The sequence below is a fragment of the Chrysoperla carnea genome, chromosome 5, assembly GCF_905475395.1.
Source record: "Chrysoperla carnea chromosome 5, inChrCarn1.1, whole genome shotgun sequence".
Lineage (NCBI taxonomy): Eukaryota > Metazoa > Arthropoda > Insecta > Neuroptera > Chrysopidae > Chrysoperla > Chrysoperla carnea.
In genome coordinates this window covers 14394209-14419782 of record NC_058341.1, presented here as the reverse complement: position 1 = coordinate 14419782, position 25574 = coordinate 14394209, and the positions used below count along the sequence as shown (strand labels likewise).

The following is a 25574-nucleotide window of genomic DNA, read 5'->3' as shown; positions in this document are numbered from 1 at the left end:
TTAATATATTTTTTCAAACTGATTACTATCTTTTGAGCACAGTACTTCGGTAGACGCAATTCTAACTTGCCAAGGAACACTAGCTCAGAGTTATTGAGCATGTCTCTCCGACCGTTGATGTTTCATAATGGCAATTGACTTGGAAAACCTTAAAAATACGGAAAAGCCAGATAATTTTATTCCCAAATTATCAAGGAAAAATATTCAATAACTAAGATGAGCATTTCTGTGGGCTGTATTATGCATTTTGTTAAAATATATCCCCTTCAGGACCCACAATAAAAATAGTTAGCTAGATTATAAAATTATTATTAATTAGCTAACAATTTTAGCTAATTAATAATAATTTTATAATCTAGCTAAATATTTTTATTGTGTGTTGTCCTGAAGGGGATATATTTTAACAAAATGCAAAGAAAAATAGTTTTAGAATTTTACCTGGGGAATATCATGCACAAAGGGTAGTAATCACAGATTCTATATTTTGTGTCAATGTTTGATTATAATTTGAAATGCTTAGCTAAATATCATAACAGTTATGTTATAAAAATTGCCTAAGAAAGCTAGGAATGCGTTTAAGTTACACTGTGTTAACTTGTCAAGGAACACTAACATACAGCGCAAAGTTTTTAAGAATGTCTCTCCAACCTATGCAAAGTATCACAACAGTTATGTAACAAAAAGGAAGTTAGGAATGCATTAAAGTTTCACTGTATGCATTACATAGCACAATTATTGAAGTTTTGTGTATACTCAATTTCAGAGTCACATAGTTTTACAACAAGAATCGTTCAGCAATATATCTATGATTTTACACCATTATGTATGATAGTTTATGCAATTTACACAACACAAATGTTGATAGTTTTGTATAAACTGAACAAGTATGAATTATTCAAAGAGAAATATACTTTAATATTTTTCTTTTCGAATTTCTTTGAATTTTTAATTTATAATAAAAATTTACACTGAAATTTTGTTTTAAGCACACTCTTTCAACTATACGTTGTATAGGAAGGTGGGCATAGAGAACAACCGTATATATTTATACCTTATTTCATGAAAATTTCAGAACAAATTACACAGAATTATTAAGTTAACCAAACTTAATAATTGTTCCATTGTGTCCCGTATTCCATTTTTCCCCAACCAATATACATGCTTCATTCTTAAACAATAATTTTTTTTATGCAATTTACATTACTTATTTATAATGTACAATGTGTCACCCCCAAATTTAATTACATTACATTTACTAACTTTTTTTATTTGAAAGTATCTGTTCTTGATTCGGGTATATTAGAATTGTATTCACATAAGATAATCAAAAAGTCGAAATTCTCGAATTACGATTGAATTAAATCTATTATATTCGCCAGAAGTGCTTGATTCCTTTCGGGGAAATTAACTTTTTTTTAAATTCAACGTTTAGGCCTTTTATAAGATACGAGGGCTTTCTTTACACATAGTCCAGTAGCTGTGTGCTGGTTTAAGCATGCATAATGTTCATTTCGTGTGTACGTAGTTCGATTAGTAAATAATTCAAAAATTTGATTGTACATTGAATGTTAAATTTCCATATCACAAAATGTTTTACATAAAACATCGTAATTTCACTAAACTTTTTCGCTTTTTGACTTAAAAAATACTTAACATGTATCACTTTTTTTATTTTTTCTTATGAACCTACAATGGATTACCTAAGCAATTACCTCAGTTGGTGGCTTGCTTAAAATCGTTTGACACTTAGTCTATGTAATTTAATGTCAATGGTTCCTACCTCTTGTACTAGTATTGTGGGATTATAAGTAGCGTTAATAATTAATCTATTATATATTTGTAATCCATTGTATTTTAAATATTCTGTAATACATTTGATGTAAATTATAGTTTTTACATAATAATTTCAATTTTTATATTAAAAATGAATGAATATCTATGTTATAATACTTTAATTAAACTTGTAGGTTTTTAAAGTCGATTATTCTAGAATCTATAGACATTCTTTTATAAACATATAAACAGACATGTTTGGTTATTGTATTTTGTATTTGAAGTGACCTTCGTCTATTTTAATTATATTTGCTGTGGTAAATTTTTTAATTAATTTATCGTCATTTTGTATTTCTTTGAGATTTTTATTTTATTTGTTTATCACAGTTTTTTTATAAACAGTTATTATTTGTTCAAGAAAATGGTTTTTTTAGTTGAGAAGTATGATGTCATATTTTAAAAAATTCATTTTTTTATTACCCGCAAATTGAGGCGCAGCTTGATGCGGTATCGTGTGCTTCTTAGGATCTTAGTCAGTAGGTTCTGTACAATCATAAGAGATGATAAACTGCATCCCTACAAAAAGTCACGTCACGTCATGTCATCAAACTGCGTCTCAATTTGCGATACGCTTCAAATTGAGATGCAAAAGGTACTACTGCGTCTTCTCATAGATCCATTGTCCTCCATGTTCATGACATATGCCTAGGGCTACAATGAGATGTTCGATATTTTGGTAACCTCTTTTTGTTTCACAAAAATAATTTCATCTTCCTATAACGAGTTGATCGTGGAAAATCGTGGAAAAAACAACACCTATGTAATAATAATTAAAGCTGTAAAGTTAATTAATTTATTTTGATTCTGATCTTTTTCTAAACGAAAACTTGGAAAACATAGAAACGAAGGGGGGACATAGTTTCTACCGGATGCCCACGATACCTTTTTTTTTTTTATTTAGTCTGAGCGCTACCTGACTATCGTGATAAGGTGTTAAATTTCATTTTAGTTATTGCAGACTATCGTTATTAATTGTGAAATTTCCATTAGGTTATTGCTTCAATTTATCGGGGCGTGTGTCTCTTTTATAGCAAGAATTCCGACTTGCAGCAATGCAACAGCTCGCTTTAAAGTCTATTTTCCCTTCAATTTTTATTGCTTCATAGAAAAAAATAGAAATAGAAAAATAAGAGATTAAGGTTACTGTTTCATTTATCTCTAAATGAGTTCAAAAAAATTTGTTTTCATTTGGAATTTCGGATAAATTAGTGTTTTTAAAGTTAAACATCCTCTGCTTTACTAATTAATATTATTTTGAATAATATTTGAATTAAATAACATTTATACTAAATATTTTTTCTGTTAATAAAAATTGATGCCAAGAGCGACTACTCAAGTCTTTATTTCCCCTTTAAATGTTATGCATTTTTCTGTGGTCCGTAGAAAAAGAAAAAACATGCAAAAAATTCAAGTGAGGCAATATATTTTTAAAAACATGAACTAACATGGCGTGTAAAATTTTGATTATCCTTGAAGATCATTTGCATTTTTTTAATGTCATTTTGTGCAATTTTTATCATTAATTCCATAAAAAATAACAAATACTTTCATTTGCGTGCGTGCGTAAAAAATTATTAAACCAATAGAATGATATCGTTTAGTAAATTACGTGATGGAAAAATATTTCTACATTAATTAAGGGAATTTCAAAGGTAATTGAATTTTTAATTTATATATAAATTTTATAAATTATTTTAATTATATGAATGTCATAGACGCTTAAAATATGATACCGGAATTTGTATAACATTTTTTAGTTGTCAGTACTCAAAAAAAAAACGAAACACTTTTCTGAAAAACTAACTGACGCATATTTTTAAGCTACGTAATCCTTTGGGGTCGCGATTTCAAAAAATGTTTAAATTATTTTATTTAATGCCTTCTTCACCAAAAGGAAAGCCGAGAAAAATTGAACAAAATCTTCATCTTTGATTATTAAATAAGGATTTATAGAAAACTAGCGTGAACCGCTTAATTCCACTACCCTTGATCTCACTTATCCTCCTTCCAAAACACTCGCTGGGATTGTTTTACGCAGCTAATATATATTTATCAGAAAAGGTAGCCATGAATTGTTTGACATTTACTATTTTAAATTTTTATAGAAATCTTTAATTTATGGTTCAATTTTATGATCATAGATGGTGCAGTAAAATGTCACATTAATGAGCTATTTTGTTGTACAGTTTCATTCAAATCCGTTCGGTAGTTTTTGCTTGAAAGCGTAACAAACAAACAAACAAACATCCTTACTTTCACGTTTATAATATATAGAGATTATCAGCATCAAATAATACTAGCAATATAATTATAAAAAATTTAAAGACTTTGCCCACGATCCATTAAAATTTAACGAAGTTTCATATCATCATGAATCTCTGCTTGTTTTGGATAGATAAGCTCCCAATTTCAACTTCCATACCCGTTTTTGCGTTTCAGAGTAAATAAGTTTTTGAATATATCAAGAGCTTTTCTTCAAAGCGATAAGAAATAGAAAATCTGTAAATGTTAACTTCATCAACTCAACCCCATCTGATAATATTAACGAAAGCTGAACCACAAATGTCCAAAACTTTTCTTCAAGAAAAATTATAAATTGTTTTATTATTAAAGAAATGATAAAATCGGTTAATCGGAAAAATTAAAGCTTGGTTTATTCTATTGTAGATTTTATATGTCTATGAAAATATTTTTTGTTAGATTTCTTGCAATAATAAAATAATAATTTGACTACAATATATAAAACAAACTCAGACACGAAATTTAAATTTTATTGACAAATTTACCAACCTTCAAATTATTATAAAATAATTAATGATATAATAAATAATACCTAATTGATTGCAGCAGGCAGACAAAATTAAATATATTAATAAAATATTTTATTAATTATTTAATTTAATATTTAATATTGATTTTATGAATTATTATGATGCATTATTATTACTCTACACTGCAATAGCCAATAATTACGTTTTAAGTATTACACCTTTGATGCAAGATGACGGAAAAATTTATTTATTCGTAATTATATATTTAAATGGAATTTTATTATAATGGGAAATAAAAATTTATTTAAAAAAAATTGTTTTTTCTAATGGAATATTTCTAATAAGTCACGGATAATTAGCTTCTCTTGATTTCATCTTAATATTAAAAATTGTTTCTGTGTTCAAGAAAAAAATCATTGAAAAAACGTAGATAGTTCTTATGGAAAAATCTCAAAAACGACATATTTTGAAATTTTTTGGAACGAATGAAAACAAATTAAAAAAAATAGCTTTTTAATAGAAACTAAAAATTACAAACAATGGCATAGAAAAAAAACCAAGTGTCTCGATCCATATAAGTAATGTACAAGCAAGGTAGATTTAGGGTTGAAATTATTTTTATCTTATTTTCAACTTTGATGATGAATTTAATTATAACTTCATGAATGTAGACGAAAAATAAGAATAAAATCTGTCTTAGTTGAATTTTCGATATTTGCCTTGGTTTTCGAAATGTCGAAAGATGAATAATTAAAGAAAAGTTAAATTTTCAATATTTTGAAAATTACGACAGATATCGAAAATTTTTATTCCTCCTTTTCGTCTTATATCGTCAAGTCATTACTTGATCTTACGCACCCATACATTCTTATTTACCTCATTTAGAAATTTTTGATATCGCCTGATATTCCCTAAAAAAAATTAGTATTGAATTTACACTGGAAAATCGTGAATTTTTAGGAAATTTTTAAAGTTAACTCATCCCTGACTCTCTAAAAATTATTTTATGTTGATATTTTTTACATAATCTAATTAAAAATTAAACATCTAATTATCTAATTAAAAAATAGTAATTATTTTTAACAAATTTTACATGAAATACGTAACCATGTATTAAATATATTTTATAAAGTAAACAATTCCCTCAAGTAAAGAGGTCCACCTTGACAAAATAATTTGTTGAAATCTAATATAAATCGGAGTTATTTTATTTTATTTAAAAAAATAATATAAATAATATAAAATTACCTTTATAGAAATTTTATTCAAATTTTTGTTCTATTGTACTATAATAGAAAGCCCACAAATCAGAAATTAACGGGGCTTTTTAACAGAATTAACATATTTTAACAGAAATTATTATGAAAATTAGAAAAGACTTTGAAGTACCTTTTAAAAAATCTTGAATTAAGGGATAATCGGTCTGGTAAAAAAGAATCCAAAAATCGGGTTTTGTTTTTTGGAATATATTTTTGGATTTGTATTAAGTCCAATGACCTTATACCATATTTTAAAATGTAAAATATTAAATCTAAATATATAACCTTCATACAACCTTCATACAAAAAAATAAAATATCCAAAAATTTATAAAATTTTAAAAATTTTCGAGATTAAAATTTTTATATAGACCATAAAAATAAAATTATTTTTATACTCCATAAAAATTATAAATACACGGCAGTGGCAAATGCCTTGCAGAAGAAAAACGAAAAAAAAAGCCTTTAAGTCCTCCTTAAGAAGGAAAAAAAAAATTCCTAACTCAATAATTATTCTGGCATTTAAATCTTCCATTTCTTAGAAACATATTCCAAACTATCTCCGTTCTCATAGGCAAAGCCCTTCTAGATTGTAGGCCCATAATGAATGTATGAAAATAGATTTTTCAATTTTCCATAATCTGTAGATAGATATGTTAAAAGAAATTAATTGATGTCACAATACTTTAAAATAAATAAACGCTTTACTTTCGACAAATGAAAAATGAAAACCAATTTTAAGAAAAAAGAGACTTTTCAAGGAAGTTGCAATCTTCCTGCCATTTGTGTTTATGTATTACTAGCTGACGCGGCGAACTTTGTACCACCTAACAGTCAATGAATATCGTGTTCGCTGGGCCATATTGTCTTTAAAAACAAGGGCCAACGCGCTACATCCTTCATTTCCGCTGCCCTCATTTGTCTCTCCTGTCGTTCACAATTTCATGGGTTTTAATTTTTTGTTGCGAAATGAAGTTATTTGCTGACAATGCAGCATCGATTAAGTAATGAATTCAAAAACCATAGTCGGGGTGGGAGTGGAAGATTGAAAAATACTTAAAACCTTTTCTCATACCTACCAAATATACAAAAAAAATTTCATTAAAATCAGTCGAGCCGTTTCGGAAGATCGCGACCACAAACAGCGTCACACGAGATTTTTATATATTAGATTTTGCAAATAATTTTCTTTTTAACACGGTAGAATCGAATTTGGACTCGAATCACGAGTCAACCTTATTTTTCTTTATCACTTTTACATTATCAATCATTATCAATGGTATACAAAAAGAACGTGTTCTGAGGTTATTTTTCCGCCACTGGTATCAAATAATTTTATTTCTTTTAAATTACGCACATTTAATGAAGAAAAAACACACAATATGTATGTCAATATAACACGTGTATATGATGTCAAGTTTGAATTAGTAATTTATTACAGAGGCTCAGCGAGTCATAGCCGACAATAGCTCACAGCACATAGGTATTTTATTATTATGATAAATAAACATTGTAAGAATGTTGTCTTTTGATTCATAAATAGAAACTAAAGAACAATTTTATGTATCATCGACGAATTGTAATTTTGTAACAAATTAGGTATAAATAATAGAAAAAAAATCATGGAAGTCTTTTACCTTAAAGCATTGGAAATTTTGGAAATAAAAATTTTATCGGTATATTGTCGTCAATCGTCTAATCGCATTATGAATTCTTTTGGGAAATTACTACGATTTAAAAATTAATTTTGTTCTTTTATTTATTGCATTCTACCGGGTTGAAAATTCAAAGATTTCCTACCGGATTTAAAAATACATATAACTACTAAATTCAATTATACACGACTGGAAACTGTTATTTAACAAAATTATACAGACTTGGAAATTAAGTACTGGATAATACTTTAATATTCATCAATCAGGGAACACTTAAGGAAGTTTAACCTGAAAAATGATATTGATTGGAAATTCTGTAAGAAATCGAATAAATCAAAGAAATGTGTGCACATTACAATTTGATTTGTATTGAGGCATCTTTGAGTATATTGGGTGTCCCAGGAGTAATGGATGCTGTTGTTGCGTCTAGTAAAAAATAAAATTCAAAGACAAAAAGTCCTCTTCCATTTATTGATCCGATGCACGGATAATTAGCTATTAATTGAAATAGGCAGTGAAAAAGTTGCTACCATTTACCATTAGATTTGCTTTCCGACAAGTCACCTTTGACAGATTTGCAGGACTAATTAGACTATGAATAGGAGGCCTTATAAAATACTGTAGAATGAATTCTAAGAAATTTAACAATACATAAATGAATGTCACGCGAGAAAATCAACTGCCCAACAATTTTTTTTAATTCATGAATAGATTGTCTATAAATGAAAATAATTGACACAATAATTAGTTCTATTTTCGAGGTCAAAATTTTTTAGGTTCATAGATGTCTTGTACAAAAAAAGTTGCTAATTTTTTTGCGTTGGCGAATTATGTAAGATTTATTCTACATTTATTTTTAAACATTTTAGTTAAATTTGTGATTGCATGATGATATCAAATATTATAATTCTTTATATTCACATCAAATCATACGATATGACGTCATTCCATTCAACAACTTCCAAACCGTCCAACAATCGTAAACATAGTGATTTTATATTGATAATGCCTACAGATTGTTAGTAGGAAAAGACACGACATGACACGTCATACCACTTCACTTTACTCACTCTCTTTTTAATAAAGACTCCCTTATTTATTGACTCAAGATTATAGGATGTCACACCAGTCACCACCCGGGGTGCTACATAACTTCTATAAAGTATACAGTCCTCACTTATCAATTAATTCCCCTTCGTTATTGTCGAATCTCCCGTTCCTCTTTAAAAATATCAATAGAAAACTCTGGCTGTTTTACCTCGAGTTTTCTGATTTCAGTCGGGTCGTGGGTTAAGTATCTCATTCTGGTATTACGAATGTTTTGTACCAGAAGTTGAAAGAGCGTTGTACTCTGATTATTTATTTACTTTGCTTGCAACCTGCTGTGTTTGTCCATTTCTTGTCCCGTACACGGGAGTGTGCTTCCTACAAGTTAAGCGACAGTTTTCTTGCCTGTACTCATTCATATCAAGTCCTGAAGAGATTCTATGCTTTCTAGAGTCGGGGAGGGTGGGTTGTTTTGGTGGAGATGTGTCTTTGCTTCGGAGTAGATAAAATTCGATGTAATCCTACTACTTCCTTCAGGGTTGCCACTTAAATGTTAATGGCATATATCTGTTTAAAAAACATATAGGCCAAGGCTAATACTGCAACGCACTATGCTTTGCGCACTTGGAGTTGGAGACCAATTCGGTTGCGATATTCGTGTTCAGCGTCCCCAAAAACCACGAGTAACGAGTTTGCACCGATTATTTAACGAATTTCCCGAATACTCCAGGAGACGACGGGGATACCGTTTTTCCTGGGCATCAGGTACCTTGGAGACCAATTCTTACGCGATATTCGTGCGACCCCAAAAATACCCGAGTAACAAGTTTGGAATCATTACTGTTCAAATTTTCGAACTTCAGTGCTTTGTTTCTGTGACTATACTGTTCAAATTTTTCGAACTTCTCGACTATTTCTAATGTTTCGTTTCCGCGACTATTATTAGCAAGTAGCAGTCAATTTTTAAAAACAAATCAACGCAGTGCAAAGTTAGTTCCGACGTCCACGTTCTTATAAATATTCTAGAACCAGATTGACCCTCTTTTAGCTTAGAAAACTATCCATGTAGCATCATAGGAAGTTTTCCTGGAAACTCATTGCCTCTTCTGCCCACTTCTCTTCACCTAGGACAGAAAGTTTTCTTTGCTTTTGAGTTTTCAATTAGTTACTTACTTCGTTCAATTTCAAGAATGAAAATTGAGTTAGTTTTGATACTAACTCTCCTCAATCGTTGTGTGAGACTTTCTGTACACTACTCTCTTTTATAAAACGACTTCCATAAAATACATTACTGGTGGATGTATAAATTGTATAAGAATATGAAATACCTCCTCTCCACAGTTTATATTAAACGTCATACACGGTGGTTTAATAATAATTTTCTTCTTTCTGTAATAATAATAATATAATATTAAACCCAACTTAACATACTACTTTAACTGTCAGTTGTGTTAACCTTCCACACACATCAACACTACATGTGGATACCTCCAATAAAAACCTACTTATTATCAAAAAATAATAATCATTTTTATTATTTAATACATATTCAAAATTTGTTTTTTGTAAACTCATTGTCAGACCATTTATACGAAAATTTTATTGGTTGTGTAATTTTTTCAATTGTTGTGTTTTAAAAGTTTATCAATTGTTCATTTTTTTGTTAAAACAAGGTGTTTAAAGTGTTGTTAATTAGAAATATTTTTGTGCGTGTGTATGTGTGTGTAAGTAACAGTGCCTATGTGTTATTTTAATTATTTGTTTTTCATTCAATTATTTAATAATAAAACGTTAATTTATTAAAAATTCGATCGGTCGGTGACTTCTTAGTGAGTAGTTTTGAAGTGGTCTAGGTACACCGGTACATTGAACTTTTTCTTAATAACAATCAAATTGTATATTTATTTATTTTTTGAATTGGAATTATTTTTCTGTTTATTTTTTTTTTTTTCAAATAAGCGCTGAATCATTTATGGCATACTTTTATTAATGAAATTTTTGCATTGCATATATGTGGGGCTTTAAATGCAGTTTTAAGAGCGCATTTGTTAGTGATCAAAAAAATCGGCCACTCCAAATTAATCCCAAATTAATTTTTCAAAAGTATGTTAACTTAAACATTTTTTTACCGAATATGACGACTACTGCATCTTTTGCTATTTTTCGAGATTTAAGTGATTTTCTATGGCTGATGTGTAATTTTTGCAGAATATTTCTAAAAACTATATATTTTCTCGAAAAGTGAATGTATGATCATATTTGAGACTTCTCTTTCAAATTTAATTTATTATGTTAGAACTTGGGAATATTAGTCGAAAATTTAGAGAAAATCATTTATAGAAAAACGAGTGCCGTTTGCTATAATTTATAGATAAATATTTCTCTTAAGAAAATTAGCCTTTTTTCACAGCTCAAAGCAAACTTTCACAGTCCAAATGTATAAATTGAACATCGTAAAGGATATTAAAAAAACTACCTGCTTATAAAGGGCATTAGTAAGAATGCAAATACATGATTTAAAGATTTTCTTAAGAAAATGAGATCGGTCTTTTCCGAGGAACGTCCTTAATGTTGCGAAAATTGTTAATTTTTATAGTTTTCAATCAAAATAATCATTTTTGAAAGCCATCATAAAAATGTGATTTGAAAATTTTTGGGCGAAGAGACCGTTTTCTAGTTTTAAGGTCTTTTTTCACCATTTACGGGCATAACTCATATCTTGAATAATTGATTGTGGAAAAAATTTCCACAATAATTAAAAAAATTGAAACACCTTGAATCTCTCAATTTTATGGGAATTCAAGGTATTATCATTAGCATTAGAGCAATGTAAACGATATTTTTATACCATGCATATATGTAATATGCAAGGTATACTAAGTTTAGTTCCAAGTTTGTAACGCTTAAAAATATTGATGCTACGCATAAAATTTTGGTATAGGTGTTTATAAAATCACCTAATTAGTCCATTTTCGGTTGTGCGTCCGTCTGTGGACACGATAACTTAAAAACGAAAAAAGATATCAAGCTGAAATTTTTACAGCGTACTCAGGACGTAAAAAGTGAGATTGTGTTAAATGACCAACATAGGTCAATTGGGTCTTGACATACAGGGTATTTCAACAATTTACTCAGTCAATTGTTTGTTTTCACTTGTTTTATATAGGTTTGATGATATTTTTTGTGTGTAATTACTTATTTAAATTTCGATGTTTAAAAGTGCCAAATTATTTGAAATATACCAAATTTTTTTAAGACTTTACATTTCTATAAACATAAATTATGGAAAAATTATAATCAAAGTATTAACAGTATTTCAAAAAATTTTCTAAAATAAGAAGTAGACTCGAATATTAGTATATTTTATTTTATACATAGAATAAATAGAAGAAATATATCACTTATTTAATAAATATGAAAGTAGTGGTCGTATAACCTTAAATCGCTATCTTGCGTGCAGGATATGATAACGTTTAAATAACGGCTTCTTTAATATATTTAATAATGAAGATAATTTTTGAATCTGAGTACATTTACCCAATTGAAATCTCAAAAACCTGTATTCTATATTCATATCTGCGGTTAGCGAACTGTCTTACAGGTGCGCAATTATCTTCTACATGATTACATGATTACAACAATTCATCCGCGAATTTAAAATGTCCAGACACCATAGGCGAGCACCAATCAACAACGAAAATAGGCAATTAAATTACCAAACAGTATTACATCGCAAAATGTTTAAACTCTTCTATTGTTCCGACCACCTTAAGAGGTGAGAAAGTTAAAAATTGTTCAAAGCACGCGCACCTTTTTCAAGGATTTGGGTATTGTAACTTTTTTTAAATGATAAGGATAATATTAATAATAATTATAAAAAATGTTTTGAAAAATTTATGATAAGTAAAAAATTATTTATAACCTGTTATATATGTAGTATATATCAAGGTATACTAATTTTTTGTGCTAAGTTTGTTACGCTTAAAAATATTGATGCTATGAACAAATTTTTAATATCTACAGATGTTCATAAAATCCTCTAATTAGTCCAATTTCGGTTGTCCGTCTATATGCATGTCCGTCTGCCTGTGATCACGATGATTCAAAAACGAAAAGAGATATCAAGTTGAAATTATATTTATAGCATGCTCAGGACGTAAAAAGCCAATGAGGTTGAGTTCGTAAATGAACAAAATAGATCAACTGGGTTTTGGGTCCGCAAGATCAATTTTGTAAACCGTACGAGATAGAAAAAAAGTTTAAATGTAAAAAATGTTCCTTATAAAAAAAATAAACAACTTTTTCAAAGTATTCGAAATTTTCGAAGATCAAGTAAATTGTCTTGATTTTCTAAACTCTACAAAATAAAGCACTTTCTATACAGAATGTTTCAACAATTAACTCAGCCAATTGTTTGTTTTTCTTTCTATTTGAAGCAATAAACATTTAACAAGAGAGTTTTAGGAGTAATTAATTGACAAGAGTACGTTTTTTCGTGCATTTCTATTTTTTTAAATCACTTTTCAGCGATTTAGCAGTCAAGGGTATATAATCTCAGCGTACCAATCAATAAGGCTTGGGTTCGAATCTATGTTTGGCATATATTTTTAATCAATATTTTAAATTTTACTAAAATGTATAATTCTTAGTAATTTTTTTGTTTGTTTGATCAACCACAAAATTTTAATTTATATATAGACTTTAGTCTGCACATAGACATTGAAGATTGTATGTTCCCTTGATATTTTTTTCCCAAATTAAAATTAGATAAGAAAAATGACACGAATAGTAATTAATTACCTTTTCTTTTTGTTTATATTAAAGACTACGCACGATTTACGACATGCTTCATGCTTCAATGAATTGAGAAAATTTGTTTCCTTAGAATAATCAATTTTTTGTCATCGATATAGATAAAAATGACTTTAAAAGCTTGTATATTTAACGTGAATCTTTGATGCCTGACTTCTTTTCAAACCTTACAATTTAAATTTCGATTATTTCAAATCATAGGTGGTCGCTAGCATTAAATTATTGAGGCGACACTGATACATCGAGGAAAATTTCTACTATTTTCTCTAATTTTAATCCGGCCCTGTGCAGATGGACTTTAATATATTGAATAGGAAAGTAGTAAAAACATATAGAAATTATACTACTCCAAACAAATAAGGCAGTTGTAGGTTTGTAATTTTTTTTAAAGATTTTCCAGACCTTCATTCTTACAGCATCTGGCTAATTATATACAATTCGTTTAATAAATCATTTCGCATGTTACACTCATGAATATGACAGAGTACATATATATTAAGCAATGTGTATAAGAAAGATGGTATTATATGTTTACTTAAAGAGAGACGTCACGGTTCGGTATAAAATTTTCGAAAACCAAAACAAATGCCTGCCGAAAGATCGTCGTAATTGTGTTGGTTTTTTAAACTTTTCTAATTTATTAAAAATTATGCAAGCACTGGCATACAAGGTGTTTCAACAATTAACTAGGTCAATAGTTTATTTTAATTTGTTAATAATTAAAAACCTACAACTTTCGTTGAGTAACTAATCGTTTTAGATTTTTTTTTAAATACACTAATAAACAATTGCTAATTTGCTTGGAGTACAGACTGAGTACTGAATACTGACATAACATATCCGCATGTTAAGTAATAAACTAACCATCACTAAATACAGTTATTAAAACATATTTAAATTCTTTCTTTATATGGCTTTTTTTAATTTTATTTTATCCAACGTGTACTGTACCTACTTTTTGTACTTACTAGAAGAATTTAAAGTATTTATTTGTATGGAAAATGAAATTTATGTAAAAATTTACTGATTATTTAATTTTTAATGTATTTTTAATATGGAAATTGTGAAAAAAATAAATTATCAAGAGATTACCTTAAACAACATTTGACAAATTTTTCCATAACGAGTGGAAATTTGAGAGGCTATCAATATTGTCTAAAAACCTATACATCTTCGAAAACTTTCATAGATTCTCTCTTGTTGTGTTTTACATTCAGCTAAAGAAAATTAAGTTAAGCTAACGAAGAATTTTGTAAATCCGAATTATACATAAATTCTTGGTACTTAGGTTAGGCTAGGTTAGGTTAGTCTTAGGTTAACATACTTGTGGTACCACAATACAGATATGGAGTACAATCGTAGGCGTTCCGAAGATCTTATATCACTTCCAAGGGCCTCTATTAGCAGGCTTGCTGAAAGCCTGGGTCTCATCTTCTCTGTCACTGCCCAGCTCTTGCCATGAGAAGATGGACCTACTTGAGCCAACCTCTCTTTGACGACCTCTCCGACCTAAAGTCCGCCGACGTCAACTTTTCATATAAACTTTTGTGTTCTATCTCTAACGGTTTACAAGATGGGTCCTACGGAACCAAGACCCAATTGACCTATGTTGCTCATTTACGAATTTAAACTCATTTTTTATGTCTTGAGCACGCTATAAAAGTTTCAGCTTGATATTTACCAAATTTTTTTTCATAGCATTAATTAAAATTTCTAAGCGTTACAAACTTTAGACTAAAATTAGTATACCTTGATACATATTTTTGATATACAGGGTATAAAAAGGGAATTTTTTCACGGTTTGTGAAACGAGATGTTAACAATCAAAATTTGCATAATTAACATGAGGAGGTTGACTGAGTATTAAAAAAATAGATAATTATTAACCGTGCAAAAATAATTTAATTGGATTTTAATTTGTCAAAATGAAGACAGGATATTATGGAGAAAGAGAGGACACTCAGTAGTAAATTTTAATTAATTATGTGAAGAACTTTTACATTTATTTAAAACCAAAGTTTGTACTAATGAGCAAATTCCAACACATATTTCAAGGTTTTCAAGGCCCATGTACTTATTATTGTGTAAACATTATAAAAAAAACCATTATTTATTTTTTGAAAAAATTGAAAAAAAAGTTTTAATTAAATATATCTTTCCATTGTTTTTTTAACGTGCAAAAAATCAAATCAATTATTGAATTCAATAATTGATATCATTTCAATAAGTTTAGGTAAAAATACAAAATACACAATGGTAGAAAAAAATCCAGTTTGTTTCACGGTTGGAGTAGTTGTTTGGAGCCTCCACGGTTGGAGCCTCCGCCGAAAATATTCCAAAATATCAGGATTTTGGGCGATACCATAGTAAATACTCGACTAAAGCAAAAATAAACCCCATTTTTGTTATTTTTTTGGTTAAAATTATCCTATATACCCAGTTTTATCAAATTCTGTATTATTTTTGTATATTTTTTGTTTCCAATTTCGATAAAACTATACAAGCTAATTTTTACCGAAAATTATACAACAATCGGGTTATTTGATTATTGAATGGGATAGATTTCTGAGTTATCGTCAAAAATCCCAAACGTAAATCAATTTCTGTCAGTATCTTAGAAAATATATATTTTATGGTAAAATAAATTGGATTCTTGCAGTTTTTGAATTCCAGATACACAATAAAATCCAAAAACACAAAAGTGGAGACTACTTTAATACAAATACAAAAAAAATATACATACAAATCAAAATAAACGTAAAAATTGAACCATTCTAAATGATATTACTATAACAGTACATGTAATTCACATATAATGTTATAGCTATATCACTTAGAATGATAAAACACGAGCATTTTTTGTGAAACAGAGTGTACATATTTTTAATAATGACCTTTTTTTTTCAAAAATCCTCTGCTTTGGGTCAAACTCATTAAATTATAAAATTATCATGAAAATTTTTATTTGTATTTTGATAAACACATAAAGCCATTACTTTATATGGGGTCACACAACCTTATGGACTTTAGTTAATGCAAACTTTTTCTTTTTGATCTATTTTCGTCATTGAAAGTTACACAATATTATTTACTGACCTTTTCTAATTTAAAATCTCAAAATATTTTTAAATTGGTAAGGTGATTCCTATAAAATCGTAAATATATAAAAGTAAGGAATATCTCTTAGGCTAAGGACACACGAGCATCGAAAAGGAACACTTGACGTTACCAAAATACACATCCTTAACATTTACCTAATTGACAAATTTTCAAGCTTTCAACTCAACTTGGAGTAACTGCAGGTACGACAAGCGTTAAAAAAAAGAAAAAAACGTGATATTTCGGAATACAAAAGGGAAATGGTAATTGGGATGTAGAAACCTCCAAAAAAAATCGGACTCGTTCTAAACTCTTTAGTTCATTTTGAAGGGGCTTGGATACTTTCTTGATACTAAATCCAAATTTTCAACTCTCTATCTTTATTTGGCCATGACATCAAAATAGGCAATAGTAAACATATATTGTATGTTTATAAGAGAGGCTAAGGCAGCTTTATGCACCTGCTTTGTTTGTTTCTCTCTACTGCGACCTCTGTTTGGCGATGACTTTGCAGCTCTATGATATTATCTCTATGGCTTTAATATAGTTAACTACACGTCGGATTTCTCTTGTAAGAATTCGCTATTGATTAATAACATATTAAGAATTCAAATTTTTCCTATAAATTGCTCTAGTGATCGTATAAAATTTTAACGAAGATTCGTTACATCACTACAATATTCAAGTACTATAAAATCACAGTTTTTAGTGGGAGGTGAGAGATTAGACAAAAAAAATTTATATTAACGTAATTATTGATTGATTACTACCCAATCGACGTGGACAACACGGAAAAACATTTTCATTTCAAAAATAAATAAATTACTTTGTTTTTCTAGGAATTATATTAAAAACAAACACAAAAAAGTTTATTTTTTTGAATTCAAAAATAGATAAACCGATTACTTAATACGTAAATATTTTCATTACGAAAAAACTGATAAGATCTAAAACCACAATAATATTATTTTTACAATTTAGCGAAAAATAATTTTATTATTGAAATGTATTTGAGTGATGAAATATTAAATAAATAATAATTAATAAATTGAAATTTAATTGTTAATGGACTATTTTGCGAATATATTTAATAATATGATACCGCGTCAACAATTAATGCGAAGGAACAGTAAACGATTCGTTTTACCGGGTGGCACTGATGAACAGAATAATGATAGTGAAGTGAGTGTTTTACCAACAGTGACACTCGAAGTGTCTGAAACATTAACGAATGATGGGATTAATAACAATGTTAACAATAATACAATCCTTGAAGAACCACAAAAAACATCGTCGAGTTCGAGTTTATCAGTCCAGAATTCGACGGAAAATTTTTTAAAACCACCAAATCCAAATGGATACGCCAAAGGTCTTAAGTAAGTAGATTAGATAGTAAAAAAACACATGAAGATCTAATTTTTTTTACTCATCCATTTTTTTTGGAAAATTTTTTGTTCGATATTGAAAATTTTCGCTTTTGATTTAACAAACATGTTTAGGAAATCAAGAAATAAATTGACGAGGTAAAATATGGTTTTTGGAGATGAAATATTTATAATCAAACATTGACATTAAGAAATTTTTAAGTTTTTTTGCAAAGGTTACTTAGTTATTAAAATTTTTATTTTTATTTTTAGGCCTAGCATGTCCCAAGGGACTGTTATGTTGGCGAATCGTTTTCAAGAGAAAGATTTTACTGTTGCAACGCCTGAAGAATTTGTTCGTCGTTTTGGTGGTACTAAAGTTATCAATAAGGTAAATATTAGCTCACTTTAGCCTCAAAAGTATCTTCAATTCGTCCCAGTATTCAAACTTGAGGATCCACTTTCAAAAAGATTGATGCAGTAAATACCAAATTGTTATGCAAGCAAATACCAAATAAAAAATTCATTATCTTTCAATACCTTTCTCAATTATAGATTTTAAAGCAAATCCTAATTACTATGTTTAGGTCCTGATCGCAAATAATGGTATCGCTGCAGTAAAATGTATGCGATCAATTCGAAGATGGTCCTATGAAATGTTTAAAAATGAGCGCGCTGTACGTTTCGTGGTAATGGTTACGCCAGAAGATTTAAAAGCCAACGCTGAATACATCAAAATGGCTGATCATTATGTTCCAGTTCCAGGCGGTACAAATAACAATAATTACGCCAATGTTGAGCTTATTGTTGATATTGCTGTCAGGTCACAAGTGCAAGCTGTATGGGCTGGTTGGGGTCATGCCTCTGAAAATCCAAAACTACCTGAACTATTGCATAAAAATAATATTGCATTTATTGGTCCACCAGAAAAAGCTATGTGGGCGTTAGGTGATAAAATTGCATCGTCAATAGTTGCACAAACCGCCGAAATTAGTACATTACCATGGTCTGGTTCTGAATTAAAAGCTACATATTCAGGAAAAAAAATTAAAATTAGTAGTGAGCTATTTGCCAAAGGTTGTGTTACCACACCGGAACAAGGTTTATTATCTGCACAAAAAATTGGTTTCCCCGTAATGATAAAAGCTTCTGAAGGTGGTGGTGGTAAGGGTATTCGTAAAGTAGATAATACAGAAGATTTCACGGCCGCTTTTCGACAAGTACAAGCTGAAGTACCTGGTTCACCAATATTTGTCATGAAATTAGCAAAATGTGCACGGCATTTAGAAGTACAATTATTAGCTGATCAGTATGGAAATGCAATCTCGTTGTTTGGACGTGATTGTTCTATACAACGTCGTCATCAAAAGATTATTGAAGAAGCTCCAGCTGCTATAGCTGATCCAGATATCTTCGAAGAAATGGAAAAGGTAAACAAAATTCTCCAATTCCTGAAAAATTTGTGCTCATTTTCTTTTTTATCTTTTACAGTGTGCCGTACGTTTAGCGAAAATGGTAGGTTACGTATCAGCTGGTACCGTTGAATATTTATACGACACCTCAGGAAAATATTACTTTTTGGAATTGAATCCTAGATTACAAGTCGAGCATCCTTGTACAGAAATGGTATCCGATGTAAATTTACCCTCAGCACAATTACAAATTGCCATGGGTCTCCCATTAAGTCGTATCAAAGACATTCGTTTATTATATGGCGAATCACCATGGGGTAACTCAGAAATTGATTTCGATCAACCTCGTCATAAACCACAACCATGGGGACATGTTATCGCAGCACGTATCACATCTGAAAATCCGGATGAAGGTTTCAAGCCCAGTTCGGGTACAGTGCAAGAATTAAACTTCCGTTCATCGAAAAATGTATGGGGTTATTTCAGTGTTGCTGCTTCAGGAGGTTTGCATGAATTTGCTGATTCACAGTTTGGTCATTGTTTCTCATGGGGTGAAAATCGTGAACAAGCTAGAGAAAATTTAGTCATTGCTTTGAAAGAATTGTCAATTCGAGGTGATTTCCGAACGACAGTCGAATATTTAATAACATTGCTCGAAACGAAGAGTTTCCAAGAAAATACCATTGACACAGCTTGGCTTGATATTTTGATATCAGAACGTGTTCAAGCTGAAAAACCTGATATAATGCTTGGAGTAATTTGTGGATCATTACACATCGCTGACAAAACAATTGAAGGTGCTTTCAGCGATTTCAAAAATTCACTTGAGAGGTAAATTCCACATTAACATGTGTGTTTTAAGCCCAGCATAACTAAATTAATTATTTATTTATTTATATTTTAGGGGCCAAATTCAAGGATCTAACACATTATCCAATGTCGTAGACATCGAATTAATCAATTCCGGTTATAAATACAAAGTCCAAGCAACAAAAAGTGGTCCAAATTCATATTTCCTCGTAATGAATGGATCATTTAAAGAAATTGAAGTACATCGTCTCTCTGACGGAGGTATTTTACTTTCTGTAGATGGATCATCTTACACAACATACATGCGCGAAGAAGTTGATCGTTATCGAATTATAATCGGCAATCAAACATGTATATTCGAAAAAGAAAACGATCCAAGCATATTACGTAGTCCTTCCGCTGGAAAATTAATTGGATGGCTCGTTGAAGATGGAGGTTCCGTTAGTAAAGGGCAAGCTTACGCTGAAATTGAAGTCATGAAAATGGTAATGACACTAACTTCAAGTGAAACTGGTAAAGTTAACTATGTCAAACGACCTGGTGCTGTTTTGGATGCTGGTGATATTATAGCGAATTTAGAATTAGACGATCCAAATTTGGTTACGGTCGCACAATTATATAGAAATCCATTCCCCGATTTGGATACATCTATATCTAATGGTGTTTCTCAAAAAATGAATCATATCCATAACAGTTATCGTACAGTTTTAGAAAATACATTAGCTGGATATTGTTTACCAGATCCATACAATGCACCTCGTTTACGCGAAATCATTGAGAAATTTATGGCTGGCCTACGTGATCCAAGTCTTCCATTGCTAGAAATGCAAGAAGTTATTGCATCTATCTCAGGACGTATACCAATGATTGTAGAAAAGAAGATACGGCGGTTAATGTCCGATTATGAACGAAATATTACGTCAGTACTAGCACAATTTCCAAGTCAACAAATTGCTAGCATTATTGACAGCCATGCAGCTACAATACAAAAACGTGCCGATAAAGATGTATTCTTTATGTCAACCGAAGGAATTGTGAATATTGTACAAAGATATCGAAATGGTATTCGAGGACACATGAAATCAGCTGTACATGAAATGCTCAATAAATATTACGAAGTCGAAAGCCAATTTCAATTAGGTAGCTACGATAAATGCGTAAATGCAATTCGGGAAGCAAATAAGGACGATATGCAAGTTGTTAGTAACCTCATATTCAGCCATTCTCAAGTTGCCAAAAAGAATTTATTAGTGACCATGTTAATTGATCATTTATGGTCGAACGAACCTGGTTTAACAGATGAACTCGCTAACACTTTGACCGAACTAACATCATTAAATCGCAGCGAACATTCACGTGTCGCCTTACGTGCTCGTCAAGTTCTCATTGCTGCTCATCAACCTGCCTACGAATTACGTCACAATCAAATGGAATCCATATTTTTGAGTGCTGTGGATATGTATGGACATGATTTCCATCCGGAAAATCTACAAAAATTAATCTTATCTGAGACTTCGATCTTTGATATTTTACATGATTTCTTCTATCATAGTAATCGTGCTGTATGTAATGCAGCGCTAGAAGTTTACGTGCGACGTGCGTATACAAGCTACGATCTTAGTTGTTTACAACATTTAGAATTAAGCGGTGAAGTTCCTTTAGTACATTTTCAATTTATGTTGCCACCATCACATCCAAACCGGTTAGTAGTGTTTACTTGATTACTGCACCTCTCTTAAATCCGCCATTTATCACATAGAAATAAATAAATATTATATTTTTTTGCAGTTTACGACGATACGATGAAGATAATGGCCCATGTTATGATACATTCCAACGTACTGGATGTATGGCCGCATTTGAAAGTGCCCAACATTTTGAACAGTACGCCGATGAAATTTTCGATTTGATTGAAGATTTATCAAACCCAGCGGATATAGCAAGTCGTGTTTTAGATGGTGTAGAAAGTGGTTTAGATTCACAACACAATTCAACCAGTATCAATGTTAGTTTATCAACGGATGCTGGCCGCGCAGGTACTATTGATGAAGAATTCCAAGAGCCAATACATATCTTAAGTATTGCTGTAAAAGATAAGGGTGACATGGATGACTCAACCATGAGTAAAGTTTTGGGTAGTTTTTGTGTGAAACATAAAGATGAATTGGAGAAACGACGTATTCGACGAATTACTTTCATTGTTCTTAAACGGTACGTGCTATTTTTTTTATTTTTTTTCTGTACAGGCGTCTCAAATTTAATCGATTTTTCCAAACTTACAATATTGTTCCGTTTTTGCCTACGATTTTTACTAAGTTTTTCTGTTTGGGTTCGAAACCTTGGATCCATTAATTCTGGGATAAATCCGAGCAGAGAAGCTGTGGGTTTTCTGCGTGGCTTCTGACCGCGATAGAATGCTATAGCTTCACCGGCGTAAAATAGCATCGATTTATTTTGAACCTCAGTACGCATGGTTGAGCGTTATGCAAACCTATTAGGATCCTGTATAACTAATTATAATCTTATTTCATTTTTGCAGGCGTCAATTCCCTAAATTTTATACATACCGTTATCGTGGTAATTTTACCGAAGATCGAATTTACCGTCATTTAGAACCAGCATGTGCATTCCAATTAGAATTAAGTCGTATGCGTAATTATCATTTAGAAGCATTACCAACGTCAAATCAAAAAATGCATTTATACTTAGCGAAAGCTAAAACACCAAAAGGCAAAGAAGTCACTGATTATCGTTTCTTTATCCGTTCAATCGTACGTCATTCAGATTTAATTACCAAAGAAGCTAGTTTTGAATATTTAGAAAGTGAAGGTGAACGTGTCTTGTTAGAAGCTATGGATGAATTGGAATTAGCATTCTCACATCCACATGCTAAACGCACAGATTGTAATCACATTTTCTTGAACTTTATGCCAACGGTTATTATGAATCCAAAGAAAATTGAAGAATCTATTAGTGGTATGGTCTTACGATATGGAGCAAGATTATGGAAATTACGTGTATTGCAAGCCGAATTAAAAATGCTTATTCGAGAAGCTCCTGGATCTGATACTGTTCCAATTCGTTTATGTCTAGCCAATGACAGTGGATATTACCTTGATTTCAATATGTATACTGAAGTGGCTGATCCCAAGACTGGTGTGGTATGTTTTATTTTCAATTTTCGATATCTTTGAAGCAAAGGAAAAAAAAAGTGAACTGTTATAAAATATGATGACCTCAAAACATTGCCATCAATATCAATGCCATTGAAGTCATAATTCGAATCAAGCTAAGAACTTTAGAAATTTATCTTCAATGTTTTCAAATAAAGGGCGGTGATATTATGTTTACCCAGAGAGGATACATAGCTAGAACATCGGGTCCTATTTAGGGAGAAGAATTAGTTAATTTAAAAAAATGTGGTTAAGTTGTGCCTTAACCATATTTGTATTGTATTCCATCCTTGTCTAGGGGAGTGCTAACCGTCTCTCCTTTCATACAACACAAATATCAAAGCAATTGAATTTGTTTATATACTTATGATACTTCATCATGTCACAAGTGAGAGATACATAAATATCATGAATTTTTCAAAGAAAACTAATTAATTAAATAACTTAAATATTAAATATTGAGTGATACTTTATTTATTACAATAGTTTAGCTTTATTCATTTTCAATTTAATTAAAAATTTTATTTCGTTCATTTTTTTTCTGCGTCCTTAGCTCACACAATATTTGGAATAAATTGTTTTTTTTTTTTATCATAAACTCTTTTTTTAGATTCGATTTGAAGCATATGGATCACGACAAGGTCCAATGCATGGATTACCAATTTCCACACCATATTTAACCAAAGATTACCTCCAACAAAAACGTTTCCAAGCTCAACAATCTGGTACCACTTACGCCTATGATATTCCAGATATGTTCAGACAAAATAATGAAAAATTATGGAAAGAATATATTGCAAAACGTCCTGATGAAGATTTAAGAATACCAGATAAGATTATTGAATATGTAGAATTGGTAATGGATAGTGAAACAGAAAGTTATTTAAATGAACAAAAACGTGTACCTGGTGAAAATAATGTGGGTATGGTTGCATGGAGAATAACTTTATACACTCCTGAATATCCTTTAGGGCGTGATATTATTTTAATCGCCAACGATATTACATTCTTAATTGGATCGTTTGGACCACGTGAAGATCAAGTATTTAAACTTGCATCGGAATATGCACGAAAACTTAGGATACCTAGGATATATATTGCAGTAAACAGTGGTGCACGTATTGGTTTAGCTGAGGAAGTGAAAAAATGCTTCCGAGTTGCATGGGAACAACCCGATAATCCAGATTTAGGTTACAAATATTTGTATTTAACACCAGAAGATTATGCTACACTTAGTACAACGAATAGTGTGCGTGCTACTTTAATTGAAGATGATGGCGAACCACGTTACAAAATTACGGATATCATTGGTAAACAAGATGGTATTGGTGTGGAAAATTTGAAAGCTGCGGGTATGATTGCTGGAGAAACTTCTGAAGCATATAGTGATATTGTTACCATTTCAATGGTATCATGTCGTGCTATTGGTATTGGTGCTTACTTGGTTCGTTTAGGTCAAAGAGTTATACAGATTGAAAATTCTCATATTATTTTAACTGGTTACAGTGCTCTTAATAAGGTAAGTTTGATTTCCTTCCAAAAACTTTTTGAAACTTTGCTTTTTTGTATCTTAGCCAGAGGTGGATTAAGAAATTTTGCGCCTAGATTAAGCGAGTGTGCTTAACTCGCACTTGCACGCCCTATTGTAATCTAGCGCCTGTTGCCTTCTTTGCCTTACACATAATCCACCTCAGATCTAAGCCTTTTACAAACAAATTTGTACTCTTGTGGAAGTTTTTTTTGTAGCTAAATGAATATTATTTGCATTTTAGGTGTTAGGACGTGAAGTATACGCTTCAAATAATCAATTAGGTGGTATCAATATTATGTACAACAATGGTGTGACACACAAAACAGAACAAAACGATTTAAATGGTATTCTAACAATATTAAAATGGTTATCATACATGCCAAAGGATAAAATTACAAAACAATTACCAATATTAAATCCAATCGATCCAATTGACCGAGATATACAATATATTCCACAAAAGGGACCATACGACCCACGATTATTATTAACCGGTCGACCACATCCAAGTAAGTAATTTGTTTGTATTCTACTTATTTGTTAGCTAATTCGTTTTTCGATTGCTTTTTACAATGTTTATTTTTGTGTAATGTAGATAACCCAGATGAATGGGAAAGTGGTATTTTGGATAGAGATTCATGGAGTGAAATTATGCAACCATGGGCACAAACTGTTATTACTGGACGTGGACGTTTAGGAGGCATTCCAATTGGTATAATTGGTGTAGAAACACGGACCGTGGAATTAACAATGCCTGCCGATCCAGCTAATTTAGATTCCCAAGCAAAAGTAAGTTTACAAATAAAAGT

The 25574-nt window shown here is 30.5% G+C and overlaps 1 protein-coding gene and 1 non-coding gene across 6 annotated transcripts in view; one reads left to right on the top strand and one right to left on the bottom strand.

Moving 5' to 3' along the window:
• The window catches only part of LOC123300040 (acetyl-CoA carboxylase), a 53183-nt gene that overhangs the window by 26039 nt on the left and 1570 nt on the right, over nt 1-25574 (top strand). For 4 of the 5 annotated variants that reach the window (XM_044882505.1, XM_044882504.1, XM_044882501.1 and 1 more), the window contains 9 exons: nt 18113-18230; nt 18427-19269; nt 19331-20082; nt 20156-21763; nt 21850-22272; nt 22601-23222; nt 23845-24753; nt 25007-25274; nt 25361-25554. In XM_044882505.1, the coding sequence (XP_044738440.1) occupies nt 18113-18230; nt 18427-19269; nt 19331-20082; nt 20156-21763; nt 21850-22272; nt 22601-23222; nt 23845-24753; nt 25007-25274; nt 25361-25554 (5737 nt within the window). Of the gene's footprint in view, nt 1-17534; nt 17852-18112; nt 18231-18426; nt 19270-19330; nt 20083-20155; nt 21764-21849; nt 22273-22600; nt 23223-23844; nt 24754-25006; nt 25275-25360; nt 25555-25574 lie in introns of those variants that run through there. The other variant, XM_044882503.1, reaches the window with a different exon arrangement.
• Nucleotides 23473-23566, bottom strand: LOC123301917. The gene has a single exon (XR_006535473.1). It is a non-coding gene; the product is annotated as a U6atac minor spliceosomal RNA (small nuclear RNA).